The sequence below is a fragment of the Accipiter gentilis genome, chromosome 14 (genome assembly GCF_929443795.1).
Source record: "Accipiter gentilis chromosome 14, bAccGen1.1, whole genome shotgun sequence".
Lineage (NCBI taxonomy): Eukaryota > Metazoa > Chordata > Aves > Accipitriformes > Accipitridae > Astur > Astur gentilis.
This window is the reverse complement of record NC_064893.1, coordinates 3,321,940-3,347,788: the sequence shown is the minus strand read 5'-3', so window position 1 is coordinate 3,347,788 and position 25,849 is coordinate 3,321,940. Positions and strand designations below refer to the sequence as shown.

Below are 25,849 nucleotides of genomic sequence, written 5' to 3'. Positions count from 1 at the left end.
CTTCTGACACTTTGTTCTCTTTGGTCCTATAGGCAATTAGTCGTTACTTGCCGAGACGGGATCCAATTTTGAAACCTCTGATCTATGAAATGGTCCTGCATGAGTTTTTGGAGAGTGACTACGAGGTACTGCAGCCTGACATGTCCACATGTAATGGCTATTGCCAGCCAAACACCCTCAGTAATTTAGAATTCTGACAGCAAATTCTCTGTTGTAATTTGAACAGATCATTGATGGACAGTTCCACAATAATGAAAAGATTAAAAAGATGAATTTTGGTTTTGTTTTTTAAGAGAATAAGTAGAATGTTCTTAAGAGTGCACAAATACTGTGAGATGGATTATTTATTATAAATACCGTTATGTTTAGTTTGTTTAATGTAGCATAAGTGGTTGAGGTGCTGCACAAAGCCTACAGCACCTGAAAGAGACTCAGCTTCATGAATCTTAATGACATTGCCCTAAGAAGGAAAATCTGTGTTCTGCACTGTGCACATCTGTGGGCACGTAAAAGTGGCGTACAGGTGAAGCACAGCAGGTATCATCTCAGAGGCTTAGCTGAAGCTTTGATGTTTTGAAATGTTCCTTAGGCAGTTCTTTCTATTGCTGTTACAATCTCTTATACTTTTAGGGTTTTGCAACCCTGATAAAAGAGTGGCCTGGAGATCTCTACAACAACACAATCATAGTTCAAGCTGTAGTGGATCACCTGAAGAAAGATCCACAGAACAGGACTTTGCTACGAACACTTGCAGAATTGTAAGTACAATTTTAAACTCCTGTTGCAAAAAGTAAGCTTGAAATAGTGTACTGTAGTTGATAAATATTTGCTTAACTCTTAACAGAAATACCTGCTTTGCTGCAGTCTACAGCATATCGACGCTCTCTCCTCCACTCTGCTGATTGCACAGCTTAGCAATTCTTTTCCCTTCCTTACAGAGTGTACACTGAGTATGAAAGCAAAGAGTTTAGTGTAAGATTGGACTATCTGCTCCTCTTTCCAAAGCAAATAGCTAGCATTCTTCTTTATGCTGTCAGAGGAAGCCTATTCTGTGAAGTGTGCATTTCAGAATTACCCACAGGAAAATAAAATGGTGGTTTTTCCCCACTATTTCAAAAGTAGTATATTTAGGTTTACTGCGTGGCTGGAAATATGTGACTGGAAAATGTGCCAAAACTGATCTGGTTCTAGGCTATGTTTTTTAGCTCTGAAGAGAGTTCCAATTAGTTTCCAAAAATAGAAAAACTAGTGTTTTGTGTGGCTTCCCCTGTGGTCTGAAAAAGGGAAAATGAAAATGCAGAGAACCACAGGTCAGAACACAAATGCGGTGGCTGGTATAAACAGAGTTGAAATTAGTGTTACCCAGTGTTTTATTTTCCTTTAACAAAAATTAATCACAGCAACTATTTAGATATTTATCAAATCAAGTAGCATCCTAACAAGCTTTATATCCTAGAGTATATTTATATTTTCCCTCATAGATGGTTTTCCTACACTTAGATATGTAAGATCACATGTATTATACATTGGTTTTTATCAGGTATACTTATGACCAGCGCTATGGCAGAGCCTTAGAAATTTACCTAACTCTGAGGCACAAAGACGTCTTCCAGTTGATCCACAAGCACAATCTTTTCAGTTCTATCAGAGACAAAATTGTTCTGCTCATGGATTTTGATTCAGAGGTATGGTGATCCTAATGATTTTATATTCACTTTCCACTAGAGATATTTTAACAGATTAAAAATAGATGAGCTAAAGATAGTGTTAAGGCAGAGAGTGTGTTTCCTGTGCTGGATACATTCTGATGTAAGGAAGATGACATTTGCCTAGACTGCAAAATAATTGACCCAAGGATGATTTTTTTCCTTTGTATTTCCATTTGAGTATCACTCATAGTGAGAAGAGTGCCAGATCCGAGATCATTGTTGTGATTCTCAAGTAGACTTTCACCACAATAATCTTTTTGCATTTCTAATCAAATAATACTATTAATAAGACAAAGGAAGGAGGCAGTGAATTTATTGTGAGGCATATGTTAAATATACTTGCCACTTCTCTTTCACTGCAGTCAATTAATCTGCTTCTGAAAGTTTTCAAGGTTATTAACCTAAATTCCAAAAATCAAGAAGTGTGCATTTTGTGCTGAATTCAATCTTCTTTATTCTCAGTTGGCTATAAAACCTCAGCAAATGAGTTTTGGTATGATCCTTGGGGGGAAACCAAGTAGATCTGCTCTTTTTTCATTGCAGTGGTTGTTTAAGCACTGGAGTTAAAATATGGAGCCATCTCTACCAAAGATGATCATCTTTGGTACGCTCATTCTAAACTACATGGGGGAAGAAAAGAGTATAATTTGGTTTTATTAAATAGAGTAAATCATATCAATCTGTGGTTTTGCATTTTTTGAATGTGAATCAAAGTTTGCTCATGTAAGAGGAAGCAGAACTGGAATCCCAGTGGCCACTCTGCTTACATGGTCTTGTCTGCTTCTGTTGCAGTACTGGTGTGCAGATAGTTTGGGGGAATCCAGCTGTAAGGCAAGTTGGGTCGTGTGTTTCTTATACAGCCATCACCTTGCAGTTCCATTTTGCAATGGGACAAATAGTATTTCTATGTCATTTGACAGTGACTGCCTGTGACCCATGGTTCGATGGGTGTACTTCACCTCCAGTATAAGTGCACAGTATTGATTGCTATTAGTGTGGAAACTTAGGAGAAGTATTCTGAAAGAATACATGATGTGTTCTTTTGTAATGCTGTGCTATCGGGGAATGCTGATGTTATGCAAACTGCTCTCTGAATTACTGTTGCTGAAAAGAGTAGGTCTGCAATATCTATCTGACACCCATCAGTGAACAAGCATAATACTATATAGAGTGTGTGAAAATGTGTGTACCTGTTTTATAAGTGGGTTCTCTTTCTTTACTTTAGAAAGCAGTAGACATGCTTTTGGATAATGAAGATAAAATTTCCGTAAGTATTACAAGTTCATGGCATGCCAGTCCAATGCTTGCTTGTATTACCTGTCCTTTCAGTCCTGTAAACATGCTGTTCATCACATGTTTGCTCATCTCTTGGGTTTTGTTTGTTTTCTTTCAGATTGACAGAGTTGTTGAAGAATTAGAAAACAGGCCTGAGCTACAGCATGTGGTAAATATTTCTATATTCTGTTGCTTTCAAGTTGAGCTGAATAAACCCTTCGCTGGGCATATCTTTTACAGATGTGGTTATCCTGTCAAAGTGCACATGACACTGGAATGTCATAAATTATCAGAGCCAGAGTGCCTACTTTTGCTAATCCATTTTTTAACATGGCCATAGCATTTTTTACAATAGTAAAATAATTTAAAAATGTGTACCTGTGAGAATTTCATAACATACTGCTTACTTGTTAACATACCATGAGGTACTCATTATGGCATTGCAGACACTTGTCTTCTCTGGTCAATTACTTCTTGCTTGTATTCCTCCTCTTTCGCTACACAAAAACGGGGTTGGATGGTGGGTACAACTCTGAAGCACATTTTGCTGATCCATAGAGACAGTGAACTGCTTTTCTTTCTAGAGCTGTAACTTCCATACGCTGCAGGGATGTTCTTGTTTGTGCAGAGTTATAATATCACTGTAAGGCCGTGGCTCTACAGTGCTAAAAGCACCTCTTCGGTTTGAATGTGCTGTCAGTGGAATACATAATGTGTAACTGTGGGCTTGGTCTGTATTAGTGAGGGAAGTTTAACTTGCTGCTGGGTACAGGTGTGGCTCAGGGCATCAATCTGGTGGAGAGCAGGTTTATGTGTTAGAGATCTGATAATAGGAAGCAGCTCTATGAAGTGTGCAGCCTGCAGCCCAGGAGCTTTGCAGAGACGACCGACTGTCAGTTTATGGAAGGGATGCATCAGTTTCAAAGTGTGAAGCCTACTTCCCTTTGAATAAAAGTGACCCTCATGATTATTCTCAAGGCTTTACTGTGCTCATCTAGGGAGGAAGGAGCTTTTCCATAGTATCTATACTTCAAGGTGCTTTGGTTAAAACATTTCATGTGCTAAAAATTTGATCTATAGTTACCTGCAATGATCAAGCGTATCTAGATAACCAAAATGTTTTATTTGACATCTTTCTCTGAATTTTTACATAACATTAAAAATCCAGTAGCTTCTTCAAATGTTAAAGAACAGTTACTTAAGTGTAGCTGAAAACCTGTTTTACAGAGCTGGTTTTGGAGATTGCTGTGATGAGTGTACTTCAGAAAAATATAGTTAGTCTTTTGTATCAGGATTTAATCTCTGTGCCTTTTAGTATTTGTTAGCACATTGCTGAGGAAATTAGGAGGGGTTTTTTACTGGTGGTGAATGAATAATATTGTATAAGCGATTTTGGGTTCTGATTCTCTTTTTTGATTCCTAGTATTTGCACAAGCTCTTTAAAAGAGACCACCATAAAGGCCAACGATATCATGAGAAACAGATCAGCCTTTATGCCGAATATGATCGTCCAAACTTACTACCATTTCTCAGAGACAGCACACACTGTCCACTAGAGAAGGTAAGCCCCCAAAATCTAAAACACAGATCCTCGACTTTTATGTCTGTAGCTTGTAGTGTTGTGAATTTGTAACTGGGTCTGGTACTGCCCTCTACTGCCGAAAGGAGGGATCCTTTGAGTTTGTGACCATCGCCTGCAGAAGTTTGGTTTGCAGAGCTGGTTGACAGCTGAGACCTTCCTCTCTCAGCTCACAGGGCAGGAATTGGTGGGGATTTTTAATGCAGAAGTTCTGAATTCACACTTGATGCGTACCTACAGCATATCTACTCATCAGTGCCTGGCCTGACTGAGCAGCAGGTTGTGGCTGCAAGAAATCAACAATCATTTTGCCAAATCTAGGACTAGTCACTGTTAGATCTTGAAAAATGAGTAGCTGTAACTGGAGTTTTTCTAACTTTGTATTCTAATGTCATAGTTGCTTTCAAATAATATGCACAATATAACAGTCACTGACCTAGAGGAGCTAAAAGTATTTTGTCTTTTTACTTCCACCAGCAGACTTGGAATTTTACAGAATACCATCTTTCCACCTTCTTTAATCTTTCTACATTTTTCTTCCTTTCACTTTCTTGTCAAATTAAAATAAATAAATAAATAAAGTTAAGGGCAGTCTTGGGGTTTTTCCCCCTGCTTGAATTAAAGTGAATCGAATGGAAATTTCAGTTTTCCTTTTTAGTTGGGCCAGTATTTTATTATTTCTGTTTGTTGCTGTTAATGGCTGAGCAGAGCGGACTCTGAAAAGATGCCTCTCTGTATGCAGCAATAATGATGACAGCAGTATTTTTAAATGTTATGCTGAATATCGCATTTTATGTGGTAGACATTTTAAAGAGAACTAGTATTGTTCCTGGCACCTCTCTTATTTTGCATGCTTTTGTCAACTTTACTATGCAGCAGCAGGAAACAACTGCAAAATACTTTGTTAGGATTGCAGGCTTGGTCTTTGTTGAAACTGTCACATGAAACTAGATTGTCTCAATGATCTTTTTAGGCAATGAGCCTGAGAGGTTTCCAGCCAAAGACTTTTGTCTACAATGTTTGGTTTTAACTTTCTGATTTTCTCTGAGTTTTTTGCCTTACGTATTATTTGTGTGGTCATGGTTTTATGTATAAAACCTTACCTGCATTTTTTTTTTTTCTCTTGGTGCAAATTGGTTTTAGTTATTGCAGATCCAGCCACCTATTTTCAATGATGGGTGGTGCAGAAAAGTGCTGTGTGTAAATGATGCAAGCACATTGCTGACACTGCTTTGCTGAAGTTATGGGCTGTGGGCAAAAGTATGTCAGAGACCTGTGAACCTTTGGAAGGTCTGGTGCAATAATCACCAAAGTCAGAGAAAAGGATGTTGGAAAAAGCGTCGTTCTAACCTTACATTAAAATGTTAATATGTTTCAGTAAGAAGCTAAGGAAGTGAGGAAAGATATCAACACTGTATAAAACTTAGTTGAATTTACTGTCACTGCTAATTCTGTAATTATACTTCTTACCATTCATATCATATAGTAATGCTTTTTGCCACATACCAATCTTTGTTCTAAGGAAATAAGGAGACCAAGAATTTCCCAGTTACCAGTATTTTAAGTTCCTGTTAAGCAGATTCCAGTGCAGTGTATAAACTGCAAAAAGCCATGATATCTGAACAAATTCATGCTCATTATTGCTTTAAAGAAATTATAAACCTGACAGGAAGAAATAATTCTTGTTCTTTAAAAGTAAGCCACTTTTATTTAAGTGCAGTTCAGCAAATGTTTTATAAAATGATCTGAAAGAGAAGTATGAATGTTCCATGTTTTCCTCTAGAGGGAGCATGACAGTCAAGAAATATGCAGCATCCAGAATTACTGAATACCTGGTACTTTGTAGTTTAACTTCTAAGCGGAGAGAAAAATGTCTGTCAGCTGTGTTTATAACTTATTAGTATTATTCATACCTTCATTCCCCTGACGTAGCTGGTTGGTAATTCACTTACACCTACTCCGAAATTCATTGCCCGTATCTCTAGTCTTCATAGTAACCCATCTGAAATAATTTGAGAATGGAAGAAAAAGTTAATTCCTACCTACATCTCTAGCTATAGCTGTATCTTATGCATTTTTAGTTTTGATTTCCAAGTATGAAAGTTTCTATCAGTGAACAGTTGTCTTCACAGGAAGGCTGTGAATCTTGAATTTGATTTCTGCTTCCAAATTGAAAATGGACATGGCATTGTTTATGGCATACCAGCCCTGCCAATTTTCTGTTACTAAAAACTTGTTGGTAATCAGTTTGGTAGTTTTGGTGATTGTGCTAAGTGTTTTTCAACTACACTCAGATTCTGTAACTGCTTATGGTATTTAGCCCTCAGGTCTTTAAACCAACTTTACACGAAATGCTTCCTTCTTATTCTTTCATATTTGCACTAGATTATTTTTTTATTGTCTTCTTGGAGGTCACTGGTAGGTCACTTCTTGGAGGGCACTTTACCTCCCAAAACCATTGTGGTTATCCTGAGGAGACCTGCAGTCTTGTGTTAGGAATAAATGTCAAGCAGACCTCCATCACTACAAACCTTGTAAGTCCACCCACAGGAAGCAAGTCTGACAGCAGATAACCTTAATGCTTTTGGACTAACCAACTTTTGGAAGCAGAAGAAAGAAGTTGCCAGTAGATTTAAAGGTAGAGATTTGCATAATCCAGACTGAAACACCTGTCTTGTCCCCAGATTTACTTAATCTTGGAGAAAAATTAAAAAAAAAATGCCATGGAGTTTCTTCTCTTAATTAATGCCAGAGGACCTGACAGTGCATATTAAGGGAGCTCTATTCCTGTCAAAATGAGTAATGCAACTTCATGGAAAAATATCTTTAAGCCTCTTGCAGCATTTGTGATCAATAAAATATCATGTTACATGGTTCCCTGTATTCTCTTTCCTTCCCCGCTTCCCTTAAATTCAAGGCTCTTGAGATCTGCCAACAGAGGAACTTTGTAGAAGAGACAGTCTATCTTCTGAGTAAGTAACACTCAATGTGATAAATTACAACATGCTTTTAATCTTGTCGTAAAGTTTATGCTGCGAAAATATATGAAGTATTGTCTAACATCGCTTAACACTCTTTCACAGAGACAAAGTTGACATGCAGTCAGTACAACTGAATAACATGATTTAGAAAATAAAACAAAGCACTGGATTATTCATGTGATGTCTTAACTCCATATATTGTGTTACTGCATTTCCGATTTGATTTTTTCTGGGGGTTTGGAGGTGTTGGGGGCTATTGGGAACAGGTTGGGGGGCAGATATTTTTGAGACAATCTCAAAGTGGAGAGTAATACTGTCAGTTTGAAAAGAGGGGAGAAAAATGCTTTATTCTGAATACTTCTCAGAAGCTTAGTATTATCTTTTGCTGAGGTGGAAGATTTGCTTATGTTGCCTTTTTTCTTTTTCCTTTTCTCTTTTTTAAATAAAATTAAATGTAAATTAACTCCTCCAGCAGGCCAGGGAATCTACCTCTGAATGGGAGGCATTGTAAGACTTAAGATTTTTATGTATGTTTATGTATTAGTCATGAACAGAATGGAAAGTGGTTTTTTAATCAATGTTTTAGTAAGAAGAACGTTTTGTGGACCGTTTGAGAGCAAAGTAGGATTTACTCATTAATTTATAGAAAGAATAGTTAGTGTTTCTACTACTTCTTCCTCTTCCCTCCTCTCATTTTCCATGAGTGTAAGCTGTGCTATACTTAACTGCAAATTAAGAGTGCCCATGTGGGCTCTTAAAGGGGGCATTTCATGTCATAGTTCACATGCATACACATACACACACTCCCCCTTACGTTAGATGTTGCTGCAGTTCAGAACCCCTAATATGACCCAACACATCCTCAAGAAAGGCTCCAGGTCCCAGTGCTCCAAGTGCTTATTTAGATTATACTGATTGCTCTGGGATTTGTGTTCCTACATCAGATTAGATTAGATAGGTTTGCTTTTGGTTGAATTAGTCTGAGGCAATTTCACACTTATAAAATTTATATTGAAAGAGCTTCTTAAAGCACTGAGTATTGATAAGCGTGTAGGATTTATAATCTACTTATTTTTGACTCCTAGGCAGAATGGGTAATAGCCGCAGTGCCTTGAAGATGATAATGGAAGAATTGCAAGATGTAGATAAAGCTATTGAATTTGCCAAGGAACAAGACGATGGAGAACTTTGGGAAGACCTCATTTTATATTCTATTGACAAACCACGTAAGTGGGATAGTTTCTCAGAAACCTTGCATGTGTAATTTTTGTGGAATGCTACTGCAGTTAAAGGATTGAATTATCCATATGCATGTTAGCATGTTAGAGAAGGTGCTTATGGATGGCCAGGGAGGTGTTCTGGTTTGTGGAGTACAACATAGCTGTCCTACTGTGAATAAAAACTTCCAGTAAGGCAATGTGTGGGCATGCTACAGAATGAGTGCTTAGGGATTTAACATTTGATTAAGTTCTGCATAGTTATGTCCTTAATGAGAAATCAAGGGGAGAATGGTGTTTTTAATTTGGCAGAATGAGGCTTTATTTTTAGACAGCCTCAAAACACAGTCTGCAGGCGTGATGAAGATGTTGTGTAGTGTGTTTATTGCAGCTACTTCTCTTTGAAATTCTGAAAATGAAGAAAGAACATACACCTTTCTGCCCCTCAGTAGAATATCTAATTTGTTTTGTTTCTGTGGCACAAAGGTAAGATCTGTAACAATGAGTGCATTTTGTCTTTCATCCATTATATGAATAGCTACTACAGTTTAAAGTTTAGATGGACTCAAAAGCTCTCAGAATCTCATAAGCAACATCAGTTTTGTTCAGGAAGCAGATCCAGAGGAATTCATAGGACTGAGAAACAGGGAATTATTTTAACTATCTACTCCATTAGTTTTGCAACCTCTTCTGGGCTTTAAATCAAGGCTTCAAAGTCTCTCTTGGGATCTTTTTTCTGAAGCATTGAATGTCTTGTAGGATTAATGTCAGAATACAAATCTTTTCATCCCTTCACCACTAATTCTGACAGGAAGAAGCAACCAAAATCTGTTACTCCTTTAGAAGAATGGCATTCTCAACTTACCTATACTTAAATGTAGTGCATCACTAAAAGTGATGCTACAATTACTGACATCTTTAGAGCAAAAGGGATTCAAACCATATAGAATTCTCTCAGTTCCATCTGCCCATGTGCAGAGCAAATCCACTGATAGTCCTTAGTTTTGGGGTCTGAAGAAACACAGCCTTGAGGTTCATTCTTCTAGTGTTTCATTTAGGCAGGTGCACTTCAAAAAGCAAAAGACTTCTTTTGTGTCACTCTCACCAATGTTTAGAAACATGTCAGAGTTAGGTTAAGTGCTTGAAAAGTTGTTTTTAAACCCTGGAACTGGGAATGGAGTAGTCACATAATGTAGTTAATTTTCTGGCTCTATTTGCTCAAGTGCCCTTTTTATTGAATTGAAATGCATTATTTACTTTGGATTTGTGCTGGATACTCTGTTACCCCTTTTCTGAATACCTTAGACCTTCTGTGAATTGCCAAACTGTATCTTCCTCTCTTCCCCAAAGGCCTGTATTCAAGTAAATAACAGCTGCAAGAAATGTATGAAGGCTATGTAAAAGAGGCTTAGTGCTACTGCGTAGTAGAGAACTGTCATAGAATCAGCCAAAGTCTGCAGCTTGTCACCAAAGCATCCTTTAATCAGGTATTTTGCTAGATTTCTTTCTTAATTCCTTTGCCTCTTGGTTTTCACAGCTTTTATTACTGGTTTGTTGAACAATATTGGAACCCACGTTGATCCCATTCTTTTGATCCACCGCATTAAGGAAGGCATGGAGATTCCTAATTTGAGAGACTCACTAGTGAAAATTCTTCAGGACTACAACTTGCAGGTGAATGTTGTGTTCTTCCTGTGATTCTCATTTTCAGAGAGATGGCAAAACCGCTTTGCCACTGAACAGCACGAGAAATGGCCTTCATGAAGGTTTGTTCATTTTGTTCAGACATCTGTCATTGGCACTGTGGGTTGGTACAGAACTATGACAAAAAGGGTGGAAATTTGTCAAGACAAATAGTCTCTTCTCTTTATGGCTTCTAGCACTTCTAAGTCTCTACCATGCTATCATAAGCCTGGTGGATAAGTAGAACTGGAAGGATCTTGGATGATTCAGACTATTTTTATACTGTCTGACTGTCTAATATTGGAAAGTCTCGTGACCAGTACTTTTCATTCTGTTTCATATATGAGGAGCACTGACTAAAACATTCACCAGGTATTAGAGCAGTATGTTAAGTGTCATACTAATTAAAGGAAGATGATCTTTAAAAATCAAATTAATATCTGTTGTGCATAATGTGGTGAGGTCTATGCATTTAAAAAAAAAAAGAACTGCTCATTGTATTGTGGGACTTCTTATCCCAGCATAATTATACAGATATGTGCAGTTCCCTACATGAGTGGTTCTGATGGGTGTTTCTAAGAAGTTACAAGAAGCGTGCCCTTCAATGTTCCTGAAAGTAACAACAGTGAGTGTTGCATTGCATACTTTAAATCTCCCTGCTACCAAAGGAGGCCCAAATTTGAGTTCTCTGTGATGCTGCTCTGCACCTTTCTATTGAGAGACATAAGGGTATAAAGCAGTTTGAATGCCTTGGTGTGGGTGTGCGGAGTCCCAAGAAAATGTAGCCCAGAAAGCAGCTGAAACTCCAACTTTCTGAACCTCATAAACATTTGTTTCCCATCTGCTATTAGTCTTTGGACATCTCTAGCAAATAGATGGACTTGACAGTTTTCAGTAAGGTCATGGCTGGTCTCTTACCAGGTCAAATAAAGCTTGTATTTGCTAGAGCCTTCAGTGATGTCAGAAGGCCTTTAAAAAAGGCAGGGTTTAAGCCTTTCGAAGGCTTTTCCATTATTTTATTATCATAGGGGCTTTAGATTATGACTTTTCACTTTGTAACATTACTTTCATTTTTAAATTGAATTCAGTTTTTAATTGAATTCATGAGATACCAATATCCTTCCAAAATGGTACTAGCTAAATAGCACGCTGCATTTGAACAGCTGCACTTTTATCTTGTTGCTGTCAGTACCCTGCTCCTTGCACTGCTGATCCTCTTGTTCCTGCATTCTCTTTAAATCAAAATGTAATTTTTGGTGTGTCTGCAGGCAGACTGAGAAAGTGCTGTGTGCATAGCTGCAGCTTTACACGTATGCAAAGTATATTGCGTGGCTTCAGACAAAGCTGATGACATCATTTGGTCATGTTTTGAGGGGGGAGAAGAATCGTTTTGTCTTCAAATACCTTTTAACAAAATTACTTTGGGATTAAAAGTATGTATTTAACCTTCAGAATGATAGCTAAAGTTATTTGCTGTTAGCATTGAAATGCTTCATGGATTTCCGATTAATTCATTTTGAAGTAGATTTGGATAGCTCTAGGGCTAAAATTTAGATCTCATAGGAATAATAGAAATTGTGCTTGTCTTGCTTATATGATAGCCAAAAAAAAAAGGGGGGGATGGACTATTTTTATTTAGAGAAATGTAAGCTATAGCTTAAAATAAGACTGTTCCTGAGACAGGCGATGTACAGTGCACCGTTTATGAACAGATGGTGTGTCTACACTGAAATTTAGATATGCAATCGCAGCTCTTGCACACTCGTCTAAGTAGCTTTAGATTGCCAAGATCCAATTTTATATAGCAGGACTGTTTCTGCATTCAGTGTAAGCTTCAGGACATGGCTGGAACTTCAAGTGTCGTAAGTGGCCTCTCATTGCTGAGGGCAATTCTGCCCTAGCTTCATCATTACTGCTGCCTCATATAGCTTTTTAAAGCTAGCCTTTGGTGTGTTTGCATGATGCCTGGTCACACCTTCGCATCATGTTGTGTAGGTTCATGGTGAGATGTCCATGTCCTCTATTCTGGCCTGGCACAACTCTTTGGATTTTGGTAAAAACTTCCTGATTTGTATCACCTAACGTACCAGACATTTTGAACTCATACAAAAGCCCAAATTTCACTGGCTAGGACTTTCTGTAATTTCATCTCTTTGAATCTCGAGCTCTGTATGCAAGTAAGTTTTATTGTTCCAATTTTCAAAGGCAAAAAAGAAAATCTTGTGTCAAGATCCACAAAGGAGGCGCGCAGGTGAATTTAGAACCTGTTGCTTGGCTTGCAAGTCACTGTATAAAGTGAAATCTATGCTGATCTTTTTATAATGTTGGTTCTCCAAAAGGTATTAGAGCTTTGCCATTATATTTAATTGTGGCCTCCTTTTGCAAGCCCTGATAAGATTGTTTTATGCTTATGTAAGTATGTGGATGCAAATTTCCTATTATGCTCCTAAATTTCCATAGCAGTAAACTCTACATTAGATGTGATTTGAAATATGAGTAGGAGCTAAAAGCAGTGCCTTTGACAGACTTTGTCTTTTTGAAAACAATTCTTTACATCTCAGCAAAACCAAGTGAATCAAATTTGAGTGGCTGCCAAAGCATGCCATATGTGGCTTACAGTGTGCATTAGAGAATCCAACAAGGAAGTCTACTAATGCAACAAAATTTGTTGGTTTTGTTTTTTTTTTTAATCTGGGATCTTCCCTGAATAATTTATTTTTTTATTAATGGTGGCATGTTGCAGACTAATTGCTTCACTTACCACCTGTTAGATGAACCACTGCAGCTGTTCTATGTGCTACTCTAAGCTCACCTCAGCTCTAAAGTAATGTGGTTAACTTACACCTTTGAAAAGGAGTTAGTATCTGTTCACTACCAACCAACCAAGCATGGCACTAAGATAGAATTAGGTATTCTATTGGGTAAAAATAAAATGTAGATAACATGAGACTTTGTTCTTAGGCTACAGCTTCAATTAAGTACTACTAATTTGCTTTTGCTCTGGCATTACAGCTCTGCTTTAGAAGTAGGGATCTATTAAGATGCCTTATTATTCTTCAAGAATACCCATTTTTATTTTCCAGTTTCAGGAAATGCAGTTCTGCCATGATCTTAAAACTGAGCACACTCTTAAGTATTCTCCTAAGCAGGAGGAGATTTAAGTACTCATTTAAGTGTATTTCTGAATTGGGATTGAAACTCCAAGCGATTTTGTTTGTTTGTTTTTTCCCTCCTGAGGATCATTCATTATAATGTTTTCTCTTTGTCATCATCTGAGTTAATGTATGAAAACCGTAGTACATAATTGAGTGACACTGATTTATTGTAGTGATGAAAGCTTATTTACTGCTGAAATAATACTGATTTTAGGGTTTATATGCAGTAACATTCATAGACAACAAAGTTATGAGGACATAGGCAACAAAGACAAAGTTATAGTTGTCTGAATTTTAGCAGGAATATTTATCAAGTAAAGTGTAGTCTAAAACTTGTTCATTATATTTTATATCTTAACTCCTGAAATCTAGTTCTTTGGTGCCATAAATTTATAGATAAAATTGACCACACACTACTTCCTTTGAATTTATAAACTCCTGAAGATGTGTTGTCTAAAGGAGAAACCTACTTATTTATTAGAAATGACACATTCCTAGCACATTTTTTTTATTTAATGGAAAATATATCACCATTCTTCCAACAACATTTTCAACATAACTAAATACCATACAAATCTATGGCAAGCTAACCAAATTGAGTCAAGCCATATTGATACCCTGACAAAAGTTTAATAATTTTCATCTTTACTGCTTGCATTTAAAAGTGCTTTCAAAGACACAGAATCAAAATTCAACTTTATCTCCATACAATTGAAAAATTGTTGTCAGTGTAGCTTTAATTTGGTTCCCGCACATAGACATTGCTTCTCTGAGACTCATACAGAACTTCTGTTCCCATTAGGGATTTAACAATTTTTAAAAACTCCCTTAGCCAACACAATTAGGGCAGTGAAGCTGTTATTTGAAAATTGTAGCAAAATCAGCATTTACTAGTATTGCTATGTAAAATATAAATTCAAACTATTATATTTTTTCAGTGAAACCAGTGCTACTAATGTTGTTTTCGTACAACTTTTTTGGACTGAAACTCGTCAGTGGTACAGTGATTTGATCTTAACAAAGACCTTCTTTCTCAAATGTACTGTTGAACTCTGTATTTGCCTGTTATATTCAGTTCCCTGGAAATTAAAGTGAAAAAGAATATGACATGGTTCACACATGTTTTAAGTCTGTGGTGTCTGATTACACAGTGGTCTTAACTTATGAAGGAGGAATGCAGGAGCCTTTCTTAAAATAAGTCAGGTAATCCAGGTTTCTAAAGCATTGTATCACACGTCTCACAGAGAAGGCTGATAGAAAAATCCCTTATTTGTGCACTTGTGAGTTACAATTAAGACTGTTAAACTTTCCAAATATATAACATAGCTGTCTTTTCAGCTGTGGTCTATACCTGAGTGCAATTTAGGAAATGCTTGTGGTGTTGGGAGAGGTTTAAATACCTCTCTCATTTCAGAAAGAAATGCTTAATTTCTCACCCTTTTATGACAGTTGTTAGAAGCAAGTTTCAAAACATGTCACTATTCCAAGACTTTTTTATCCCCTAGTTTTAAAATATAAAAGCAATTTGTTCAGATACAGTACCTCTAGATTTTGTGGATTAGCCATTTTACTCAAATGTTGACTTATTAGTTTGCACTTTGATTGAACCTGCAGTAATTGTGATGGATAACAGATTCATCCATTCATAGAATTCACATCTATCCATTCATCCCCCTGTATTTGGCACTGGTGAGGCCGCACCTCCAGTACCGTGTTCAGTTTTGGGCCCCTCACTACAGGAAAGTCATTGAGGTGCTGGAGCGTGTCCAGAGAAGGGCAACCAAGCTGGTGAGGGGCCTGGAGCACAAGTCTTACGAGGGGCGGCTGAGGGAGCTGGGGCTGTTTAGTTTGGAGAAAAGCAGGCTGAGGGGAGACCTTATCGCTCTCTACAACTACCCGAAGGGGGGTTGTAGTGAGGTGGGTGCTGGTCTCTTCTGTCAGGTGGCTGGAGATAGGACGAGAGGAAACGGCCTCAAGTTGTGGCAGGGGAGGTTTAGATTGGATATTAGGAAAAATTTCTTTACTGAAAGGGTTATGAGGTATTGGAACAGGCTGCCCAGGGAAGTGGTTGAGTCACCATCCCTGGAGGTATTCAAAAAGCGCGTAGACAAGGCACTTCAGAACATGGGTTAGTGGGCATGGTTGATGGTTTGACTCGATGATCTTGAAGGTCTTCTAACCTAAATGATTCTATGATTCTATAACAGAGTTTATGAACTGATAGACCCCAATGATGATCTGATGAATGCTGCTTGAAACAGCACCTGGAAAAATTGTTGGGTTTCATTCCTGAACATGAATAAGCTGCTGTTCAGACACCTTGGAGGCACTAGGGGGCAGGTGGCAGCTTGCACAGCGGGACATACGCCTTTTGGTTTTAAAGACTAAAAATAATGTGCTTTTAATTGTGGTCGCGATGCCATTTGGAAGAATTTGGTTGATTATCCTTGAGAAACTTGGACTTGTTTGAGTGCTAAGCTGAATCAAGGCCTGAATTTATTCCCAGAGCTTTGAGTATACCCTTTCAAATTAACTGCATACTGCAGTGTTTTCCTTTAAAGATGTTAGGCATTTGTAATTCAGGATTTTTTTCATTAAATAGAAGTTTTTATGGCTTCTGATTTTAATTATGCAGTGGCATCTTCCCTAATATAGTCAGAAAATGAACTAGGATTCTTTTTTGCAATAAATATTTCTGTTTCAGCAGTTTTCATTACTTTAGTAAAAAGCATTATATCTGCCTAAAACTTCTTTCTGTAGGTGTACCATGCTGCTGCTTGTGCTTAGAATGATGTGCTTTTAAAGGGTAAAAAAAGTTCAGTTTCATCCTCTCCGAGTCCTATTTCTTCTCCCCGGAACAGGGTTTTATTACAGATTTATGCCTGAATGTCAGTTTTAACTAGTTTAGCCTAATCTTAGGGTGCACAGTTATATACTTCTCCCTCCTTTTAATGTAAAGTAGTTAATTCAAACATTCTTTCTCCCTCTGTCTCACCTGCAAATTCCCTTTCCTGCTTCTCTTTCTCTTAAATTAGCCATCTCATCTTTGAGCTCTTCAAATCTGTTTCTGCAGAAGCATTGAGATTTATTACCTTGAGATTTGGCATTTTACATTCTCCATTGTGACTTTTCCTTTTATATAACAATAGCTGCCTACTACATTCCATTTCTAGCAAAATAAGGTCTGGCAAACGGTCATTGAATGTGGTATGGAAAAATGTTAGTGGAGTTTAAATAATGGCGGAAAGATAGTGCATGTGTCTTATAAGATATGTGCTATAAGATATTTGTTACTTCTGTTTTTTAAGGCATCAAACAGTATTGAGATTTTCCAGTGACCTAATGATGTCTATCGTTTTCCTCTTTATTCTTTTTTAAAATGAAGTTTTCCTATTGGCACACTGTATTTTCAGTAGAAAATAGGAAATCATGCTCCCTTCTTCCCATTGGATCTCTGTTCCACACCTCTCATTTAATATGCTTGCTTTGCTCCTTTTACTTAAACATACTTTGCGTATGCTGAGTGCAGCTAGCAGACTCCAGTATATAGCCAAGACCTCATCTGCTCTAAATTATTTACCTACCTTTGGGATATAATTTGCAGATTGAGAATATTTTGAATCAGGCAAGCACTCATTCTGAAAGGTAGTCTCATTCAGTTGTCCTTGCAAAAAAGTTTCTAGTGTATTTTTCAAAGCTAGTGACATTTTTCTATATTTAAAACAAAATTTAACATTCTCTCTTGACCTTGGATAAAGTTGGAAGGGGAAAGACATACTCAAGTAGTTCCTGAGATTATCACAGATAAAAATGATTAATTTTCTAGGTGTCTTGTAGAGATGCATTCAGTTTCTGGTGCTCTGAAATGTTTTATAGCTCAGTGTGTCTAATACCGGAGAATGTCATTTACCCACTGACATGCCCAGTTTGAAATGCTTAAAGTGTTACTCAATTTTAATTTTTTGAATGTATTTCACATTTGCAGTCTTAACTGCATATCATTCTTGGCAGTGTGTCCTTATGACTTCACAATGTGTATGTGAGAAGATAAGGTTTTGGACAGTGTTCACCTGGCTGTAAAATCTATTACTGTACTTCTTTTTAGGTATTTGAATTAGCTGTATCTTGGACTATTTTAGAATGCTCAATGTCTCCTGTAATGCAAATAATCAGGAGAAAGGAATGGACATTGCCTCTTTATACCACTTTTTTGGTAGGGTTGTTCAGCTTAGAATTGACTGTGACCCTCCTTTGAAAGCACTTTTCAGAGGAATTGTTGTCTTGGAAAACAAATTTCCAAACATCAGTTCAGGAGGAAGAAGTAAAATTCCACAAGACTTATTTGGGTTTGTCGTATTTTCATGCTTACTTCATTAAGTATTGTGAAATAAGGCTCTGTATAATTTTGATGCCCTTGATTCTTTTTTGTGTTTCACAACATTGTCAGGCAAGGACGTGTCAATGTAATGAAAAATATTAAATAAGTAGAAAAGGGGCTGAGACTTCTGCTAAAGAGGAACGAACTCTGGACCTTTAGTTAGTTGTATGGACATTTAATACTGCTTACAAAATGACACCTCAGCAGGAAATATGTTTGAACAAATGAAATTTCAAATTCCTGTGTTTACAAAGGTTTTATGATTATCAGATGCCTTTCCTAAAGAAGACAGGAAAGATACAGGTAGAGGAAGTTTTGAAATGGTTTGGAAACCAATTGTGAGGGGCACTGTAAAAATCCCTCACCATTGTATTTTGTTAAGATGACCTCATGGGAAGAAGATCATAATTTATGACAATAATATATTGGTAAAGGATTTGATTTTTTGAGTGGTTTGAGTTGGTTTATTATAATGTGGGGTTTTCATTTAGGTAGTGGTGGTGGTAACAGGAGGTTCCTCCTTTCCCTCCTTTATAATAGCTTGAAAAGCCTTAAACGTTCCTCGTGCTATCTTTAGCAGCAGAAACCCAGCGGAGACTTGCCAAGGCAGTTGATATGCCCATCTATTCAACAACCACTGTGTTTTGTGTTCTTTGCAACAGATCTTGCTGCGGGAAGGTTGCAAAAAGATACTTGTTGCCGATTCTCTTTCTTTGTTGAAGAAAATGCATCGAACTCAGATGAAGGGTGTTCTAGTAGACGGTGGGTACGGAGGAAGTGTGGTGACTTTCAAGGGTTTGAAGTCTTTCACTTGGTTTATAGACCCAAGCCACATGACTCTCCACTTTGGAAGCTGCCCAAAAGACTGAGTATTGTATCTTATCTGTAGAGTGTAGTAGGATTCTAGCTGCTTTCCCCTTTGCATAGGAGCTACTCATATCTCAAAAACTACAAGACCCAGCATGCAGCTTTTTCTCTTGATCAGTCTCTGCATAGCCAGTAATGTATTGTGTTTGTCTATAAAGCTGAAAATGCTGTTCAGTGCCAATACAGATAGTCAGATAATAATAATCTGTAACCAAAGCAAAAGCTACAAGATAGTTTTCAAAAATAGTTGAAAATATTTGGTAAGGTGCTAATGATGCGTGTGAGCAGTGCTGTAATTCACATCAGCTGAGTGTTAATACTAAGAGGCAAAAGCTGACAGAAGGACAGATAATCAGAGCTTCTGCTGCAAAATGCTGCAGAGATATCAGGCACCCATCCTATGTTCCTTTTTCTCAGTTTGTCTTGTGCCTCTATAGCGCTGATCCTAAACAGCCTCATTCCTGCAGTTCTGCCATCATCAGAATCAGAAGATCTAAGCATTTCTCATGCTGTTAATAGAAATGCTGCTTCAGTATTGCTCTTCAATTTTTAATAGACTCTGTTAGGCATCTTAAGTAAAAAACTTTAAGACCAGGCTCTATTTCTGTAATAGCAGTATGTTTGTGCCTGCTTTGTAAAAAAAGTAAACATGGAGTTTGTTAACAAAGCTGTTACAAGTTTGTTTTGTCTTGTTTTTCCAGAGGAGAATATCTGCGAATCATGCCTGTCTCCAATACTTCCTTCAGGTAGGATGCTTTTCTAGAAGAGAATGATGTTGTCTATTTTTTTAATTTATTTTTAGGGGAACTACTGTGTGCTTTTATTCATAGAAATGTGTAATAGTCTCCCTTGGTAATCACTGTATAAATTTCAGTCTCGTGTGCAAAGCTTGCTTATGAATTCTGACATGGGAGTGGTGTCTAGTTTGAACTTTTTTTATTGCAGAAAAAACAGATTTTCTTTCTTATTCATCTTTGACTTCCTTATTTTCTGTTTTGAAATACATTAAATGCAAGACAGCTTTTAATTCCATCAACATACGTATTCTCAAAGATTATTACAACCACAAAACTAAGGTCTTGACACCAAATCTTGTCCAATTTTGTGGAACAATTTAGACTGAACTTGTAGATTATAAAATTTTAGTCTGAGTGGTGGAAAACTCTTGGCTTCAGTCAGTGCTGTCATTTTTGAAACAACTTATAACAGACTATAGTTTTAAAACATCTTCTAAACTTAGTTTTGAAACAAACTCAGTATACTGTTTTGAAGATGTATATTCTGCAAGGCAACTATAGGTCAGAAATACCAATATAGTTGCTGAGAATCTTAAGAAGAAATAGTTTTACTAGGAGAGTATCTGTCATGGCATCTTCAAACAAGAATACATAAGATAAAGTATATGTATGGACCTATTTTTTTTTGTTTGCCGAGTGTGTGTAGGCCAATAGAATCACATGTTTTTTAACCTGGTTTCTACCATTTTTCACTTAAATAAATAAAAACAACTATACTATGATCACATGCACCAGCATACAGACCACAGCAGTCACATGGTGATAGAAAACCTGGCAGAGCTGAATGTGCTAGTGCCTTCAGATATGTGTGTCGAGGAAATGGGAGCCAAGGAATTGAATGTGGATGATGCTGATAAGTGAGATGGTTATTCTTTGGATATGTGGATGTTGTATGTAGGCTTCTAATTGGGCTAAATATTCATGTGGGAATCAAACGGCACGTTGTGCACTTTGGCAGCTTCTTGCCAAATTTTAAGATCATGGTGTGCAGCATAGGTGCTAGAGCTGCTTAATGTTCTGGTTCAACCCGCAGTAGCGCTAGAATCTTTTTGCTAGCTTTTCTTCAAAACAGCTGAATTATTTGGTGGTAGTTTACTCTTCTCCCTCCCCAAATTTAGCATATAGCACATATTGACATGAAAAATTTCTGATGAAAAGGTATACAGCAATTTAAGCCACAGAATAAAATTGTCTTGTAACTCCATCACTGGGACACATTACCTGAAACCATCAGTCCCCATGGTTTCTATAAATGAGCCAGAATAATTCAAAAATTAATATGACAGCTGTTAATTTATGTTTCTATGTGTATAATAGAATGCAGGCATATACAGCTGTAGCCACTGAATCATTTTTTTCATTGCCCTGTTTTGATGAATTTACTTTTCTCTTTCCCAGATGCATCCAAGTCCTTCAACGTGGTAGTGTTCCACTGCAGACATATGTTTCACAAAGAGTGCCTCCCAGTATCTAACACAGTAAGGAACTAGCTTAATCTCTCTGACACCTTTGCCAAAGATAAAAGGACAAATTATTTCCTTTTGTCAACTATGGAGAAGGGCATGGGTCTATCAGGAATTATAATATGATCACAGTAATAATTTGTGATGATACCCCATAGTAGTATATGACTAAATAAAGGGAGCAACTAAAGTTCATTCAATTTAGAAAGAAATTGCTGCTGTTTGAGAAGTATTTTATCACTTTCTGCAGTCTGAATATGCAATGCAGCTTTGAGACATACAGGGAATACAACCTGTTTGATTTTTTTATTAATTCTTTTCCATTGCAGCTCTCACTTTAAGTGTGTTTAATTAAAGACAAGAATAAAGATATTTTCTCAAGTGAACCATATTTGATTCTGACCTGGAAGGAGAAAAAAAAATGAATCATTTCAGAGTAAATAGTTAAATATCTTTGTAATTATCTTTATGCTCAGAACACGTTTTTCTTCATCAGGGAACGCTTTTTTTTCCTTTCTTCTTTCTTTCTTTTTTCAGTGAAAACGAACCAAAAAAGTAACTCCTAGATACAACCAGTTTTGAATTTAGGAATGGTAACAAAACATCAGAATGGTAACAAAATTGCAAAGAAAATGAAATTTAAGCTTTTCTGATTCCATATCTGTCTCTGAAAATGAACATCTAGTGAATGAGTACACAGGTATCTGTGTATATCTGAGCTAAATTCTCCACTGCTATGGTATTTCCTGGCCTTACAAAATCAGTTACATTACTGGTGCTTGGTTACTGGTGACATACTGAAAGGAAAGTAATGCATGCATAAAGCATTGCACAGAGCTAAACACAGGAGTAACAATAAACACATATTTGATATCAGATGGACAGTATTCAGGCCATATTCTCAGCTGTTTGAAATCTGTGGAGCACTATCCAAAGACAGTGACTAAGCTGTGACTAAAGACATCCAGTGGTCAGTGCAGCTGACCAAGTGACTTACTCTCTTCTTTATCCATGAAGATAATAAGTGATACTTTTGACTCTGTATTTTTCATTTTTGTTGTGGAGGAAATCTGACCTTACTCTCCTGGAGGGTGGTGGTGAGGTGTACTGCCCTCTGACTCCAGAACAGCCTGCTTTTATTATGTTCTTCTATATCGCCTTCCTACACCTAGCCATGAATATGTTGACAGGGAACAGCCTGAATGTGAACAGTGATGTTGAGAAAGGCATTAGCACTTTTTTATTCATCTTCCCACATTGTAATATGGCTACATTTCTCTAAGAGATTCTTTTTTGTCTTTTTAATTTCTAGGTATCTCCTGTCCAGTTCTGCAACATATGCAGTGCCAAACATCGAGGGCCAGGAAGCGCAATCCTGGAGATGAAGAAATAGCAGTCCCCTAGTTTTCCATGCCAGTCTGTGACACTAAATCTGTTAGGACCATGCAAAGCCACTGTAGTTTCTGTTAGTCATCATTTCTGTATAATTGTGATTTAAAACTGGTTTCTATAAGTTATCCACCTTATTGACCATTTTCAGAAAAGAGAAGATGTGAAAATGTTTCCCTAGTAAGACTTTGTTATGCAATTTTTACATCACTGTTCGTTTCCTGAGCTCGTTACTTAACTCTGGAACAGAAAAGAGAAATAAAGTGGGAAGGAAAAAAAAAAATCCACTTTGGAGATTTGTGCTTGCTATCAGTTAATGTGCTTTGCAGTTTGGAGCTGTGTCAGGCTCATGGTTAGTTATCATAAAGAAAAATTAATTGCTGTGAATTCAGCTCACCAAACTATTTTAGTCCTGATTTAGTTTATTAGTGAACTGTTTAACTTGATACACACAGGAGTCTTGACTGCTTTCAGTGGAACTGCTTTAGGACTTGAAGCTAGCTGTGTGCTGACTGGTACATTAAATTAACAAACTTGTTAACTGTGAATTCCACACATTGGCAATTTACCTTGGTTGCATGGTTACACATTCATAGTTTGTTATAAACTGGTTATTATCTCAATTGATCTTCACAATGCAGTTTAAGGTGAGCTTTTCTCATATTAAACTCCTCCAGAAACTTTATTTTTAAATGTTAGTAGTAGGCCTTAACGCTTACTTTGTAAGTGTGGTTGTAGTGTATGGTTTCATTTACGTATGGGGGGGGTGGAACCCATCTAACCCTTCAAAGATCAGATCTCTAGGAGTTTCTTTTGGCCTTAGCAATTTAATAGCTAAGTGTATTCGAATGTTAACAAAAAACATATTTATTTTTAATTTCAACAGTGTTCTGTTTTGTTGATCCAGAGGAGTGGATCTTTCAGAATGTCTTCACAGTAATGTAATCTCCTTATGATGTTCACTGATTAAACTAAATGTAAGCATCTTTTCCCTGAGAAAAGTAATTTTTCAGAACTCACATGATAGTTTTCCTCCTTTTAATAACTGGAGTTTGAAAGAACAAATACATTGTTTTACCATCAAATTGTGAGGTTTAAACAAGTAGTTAACATCATAAGCTCTGAAACAATGGTATAGTGATACTGCAGTGTATCTGTAAAACTGGAAAATGTAACACCTCTAAGTTCTTATGTAGCTTATTGCCATGTAGGTACACCTTAAAATAATTTATATTTTAGAAACCTGAATTTCTAGTTTATGTAAATTCATTATTTTCTTTTGATATCCTCCAGGCAGTTGGCTGAGCTGGTCTAGCAATCCGAAGAGTGATTTTTGTTGTCCACTGTGTGGATTTGTATAATACTGGAATAAAATTTTAGGTATATTAGAAATACTACGATTTACTCTGCATAGTTACAGGACAAAATTATCATTAAAAGGATAGATCTCCCAAGAACATAGCAATCATATTTTATTGTGGTAATACAGACAGCTGAAGCAAAAATAAAAAATGGTGCAGATTATCTATGGACATGCAGTAGATGAAATACCAGAAGGACAGGAGCTTTGTAGTGCAGAGCATAGTCCGCATACGTCAAGCTTCACCCATAAGAATTACTGCCTGGCTCTGTAGCAGTTAATTTTCAGTGGCTAGTACACGTTCTCAGGTATATTGTTCATTTATCCATTCTTTACTACACTGATCAGGAAAGCTGCTTTGATTCCTAGTAAACGAAATGCTCCAGTGAGCTCAAGGGCTGTTTCACCATGATATTTGAGCTACTGCATGCCTGTAGACAAGTTTAAAAACTTCCCCAAAAAACTTCCTCAGTAGCGCTAAGCAGCTTTTATGTATTATACCGTAAGAATGCATTGTGCAATGCCATAAGCGGTCAGCGCGTGTGAGGAAAAAGTGAAATTACAGTTATGCCACAAAGTGTTCTGTGGCTCAGTTATATGATAATTTAAAGCAGGTATATTGTTTACTTCAGCTTGGCTTTAATTTCCCTAAAGCATTTGAACGTTCAGTGACTCAGTTTGCTAGCCTGCCATCACTGACAATCATACTGCATTATACCCTGACATATTCTTTGCATTATGCAAGTAATTTTAAAATCACTGTATGAAAATCTAATCAAAATCTTCTCTAAATCCAAAGCTTCTTTCATTTGGGCTTCAGGGACTACCCTGTTCATGTTCCTGAATTCTAAATTTGCTCATTAAGATTCAGCAAGAAATGTACAGTCCTGACTTTGATTCACTTTTCTTCCTAAGAAACCTTCAGATCATAGAAAATGTCTGAGGTTAGAGCCTTAAATATTCAGCTGCCCAAGAGCTTTACTTCTGAAGAACAGTTCAGACTAAGAAGTAAACTTAAAGTTTCATAACCCTTCAGAAAAGTACAGAATAGCACTTTACCCACTTTACCAGAGCCTATTTAAAATGCCAGTCTGTTTATCAAAGTGCTTGTACTTTTAACTAAGGTAAACTTAAGCTAAATTTAACAAGGGAAATACTATTTATTCACTGATCCATCCAGTTCTGTGCGATTTCTTCAATAGTGACCAGTAAAGCTAACTGAAAGGATGCGTGATGGATCAAGTAAAAATGTGTCGGTCTGCCGTATCAGAGAGACAAAAGTATTTTGGTTAGAATAAGTCTTTGGATGATTTTTCTCATCTGTCTTTGTTTTATTATTTTGAGACCCACAATGCTGTGCTATAGGCTTGGTGGCAGTTTTGGGCTACACTGAAGATTTTGGTGGACCCAAAAGAGTGAGGAGCTAGTGGTGCTTGGTGAGCATGAGGCTATTTAATCCTGCTGAGAGCTTAGTTAAAAGTGACAGCATCAGGATAAAGGTTGACTTCTGCAAAAGGAGTTAATCTGTTCCTAGCAGACCTGTGGGGACTGGGAGGGACCTGCCAGGAGTAAAGCTCTAGCCAGCAATTTGCAGGGCAAGTAAGAGGTGTCTGTTGCCCTTGTAATAAATTAATTAATTATTGGGTGATCTTTTTATGGCTGATGGACAATGTCTGGAAGGGACTGGGACAGGCTCTGCAGGTCTTCTGCACTGAAGTTGAGAGGCGCATGACTGGCTTTTTCCATCTCCTGCTAGTAGCTGTGTATTAGTGGGCATGAGGCAGTCCCTTGACCAGATGAGTGATATATTGAATTGGCTGTGTTTGGTGCTTGGGCCAAGAGTCTGCTGCCCAGCATTACATGAATCAGTGGATCTGTTAATACTTCAGGGAGTCATTCTATATACGAGGTATGTCCTCTGGCTATAGTTGCATCTGACAGCTGCTCACCTGTGGGAAACCTTGAACACAGGGGGTATTATGTGTTGGAACAGGAG

The 25,849-nt window shown here is 37.2% G+C and overlaps 1 protein-coding gene across 3 annotated transcripts in view; it reads left to right on the top strand.

Moving 5' to 3' along the window:
* VPS41 (VPS41 subunit of HOPS complex) overlaps positions 1–23,929 on the top strand; it is a 115,837-nt gene extending 91,908 nt beyond the window's left edge. For 2 of the 3 annotated variants that reach the window (XM_049816474.1, XM_049816473.1), the window contains exons 17-29: positions 33–125; positions 631–758; positions 1,541–1,685; positions 2,935–2,976; positions 3,103–3,153; positions 4,408–4,545; positions 7,481–7,535; positions 8,630–8,770; positions 10,299–10,435; positions 18,640–18,739; positions 19,546–19,590; positions 21,040–21,119; positions 22,417–23,926. In XM_049816474.1, coding sequence (XP_049672431.1) covers positions 33–125; positions 631–758; positions 1,541–1,685; positions 2,935–2,976; positions 3,103–3,153; positions 4,408–4,545; positions 7,481–7,535; positions 8,630–8,770; positions 10,299–10,435; positions 18,640–18,739; positions 19,546–19,590; positions 21,040–21,119; positions 22,417–22,497 — 1,236 coding nt within the window. In that variant the 3' untranslated portion in view covers positions 22,498–23,926. Of the gene's footprint in view, positions 1–32; positions 126–630; positions 759–1,540; positions 1,686–2,934; positions 2,977–3,102; positions 3,154–4,407; positions 4,546–7,480; positions 7,536–8,629; positions 8,771–10,298; positions 10,436–18,639; positions 18,740–19,545; positions 19,591–21,039; positions 21,120–22,416 lie in introns of all 3 variants that reach the window. The other variant, XM_049816475.1, reaches the window with a different exon arrangement.
* The last annotated feature ends 1,920 nt before the right edge of the window (positions 23,930–25,849 follow it).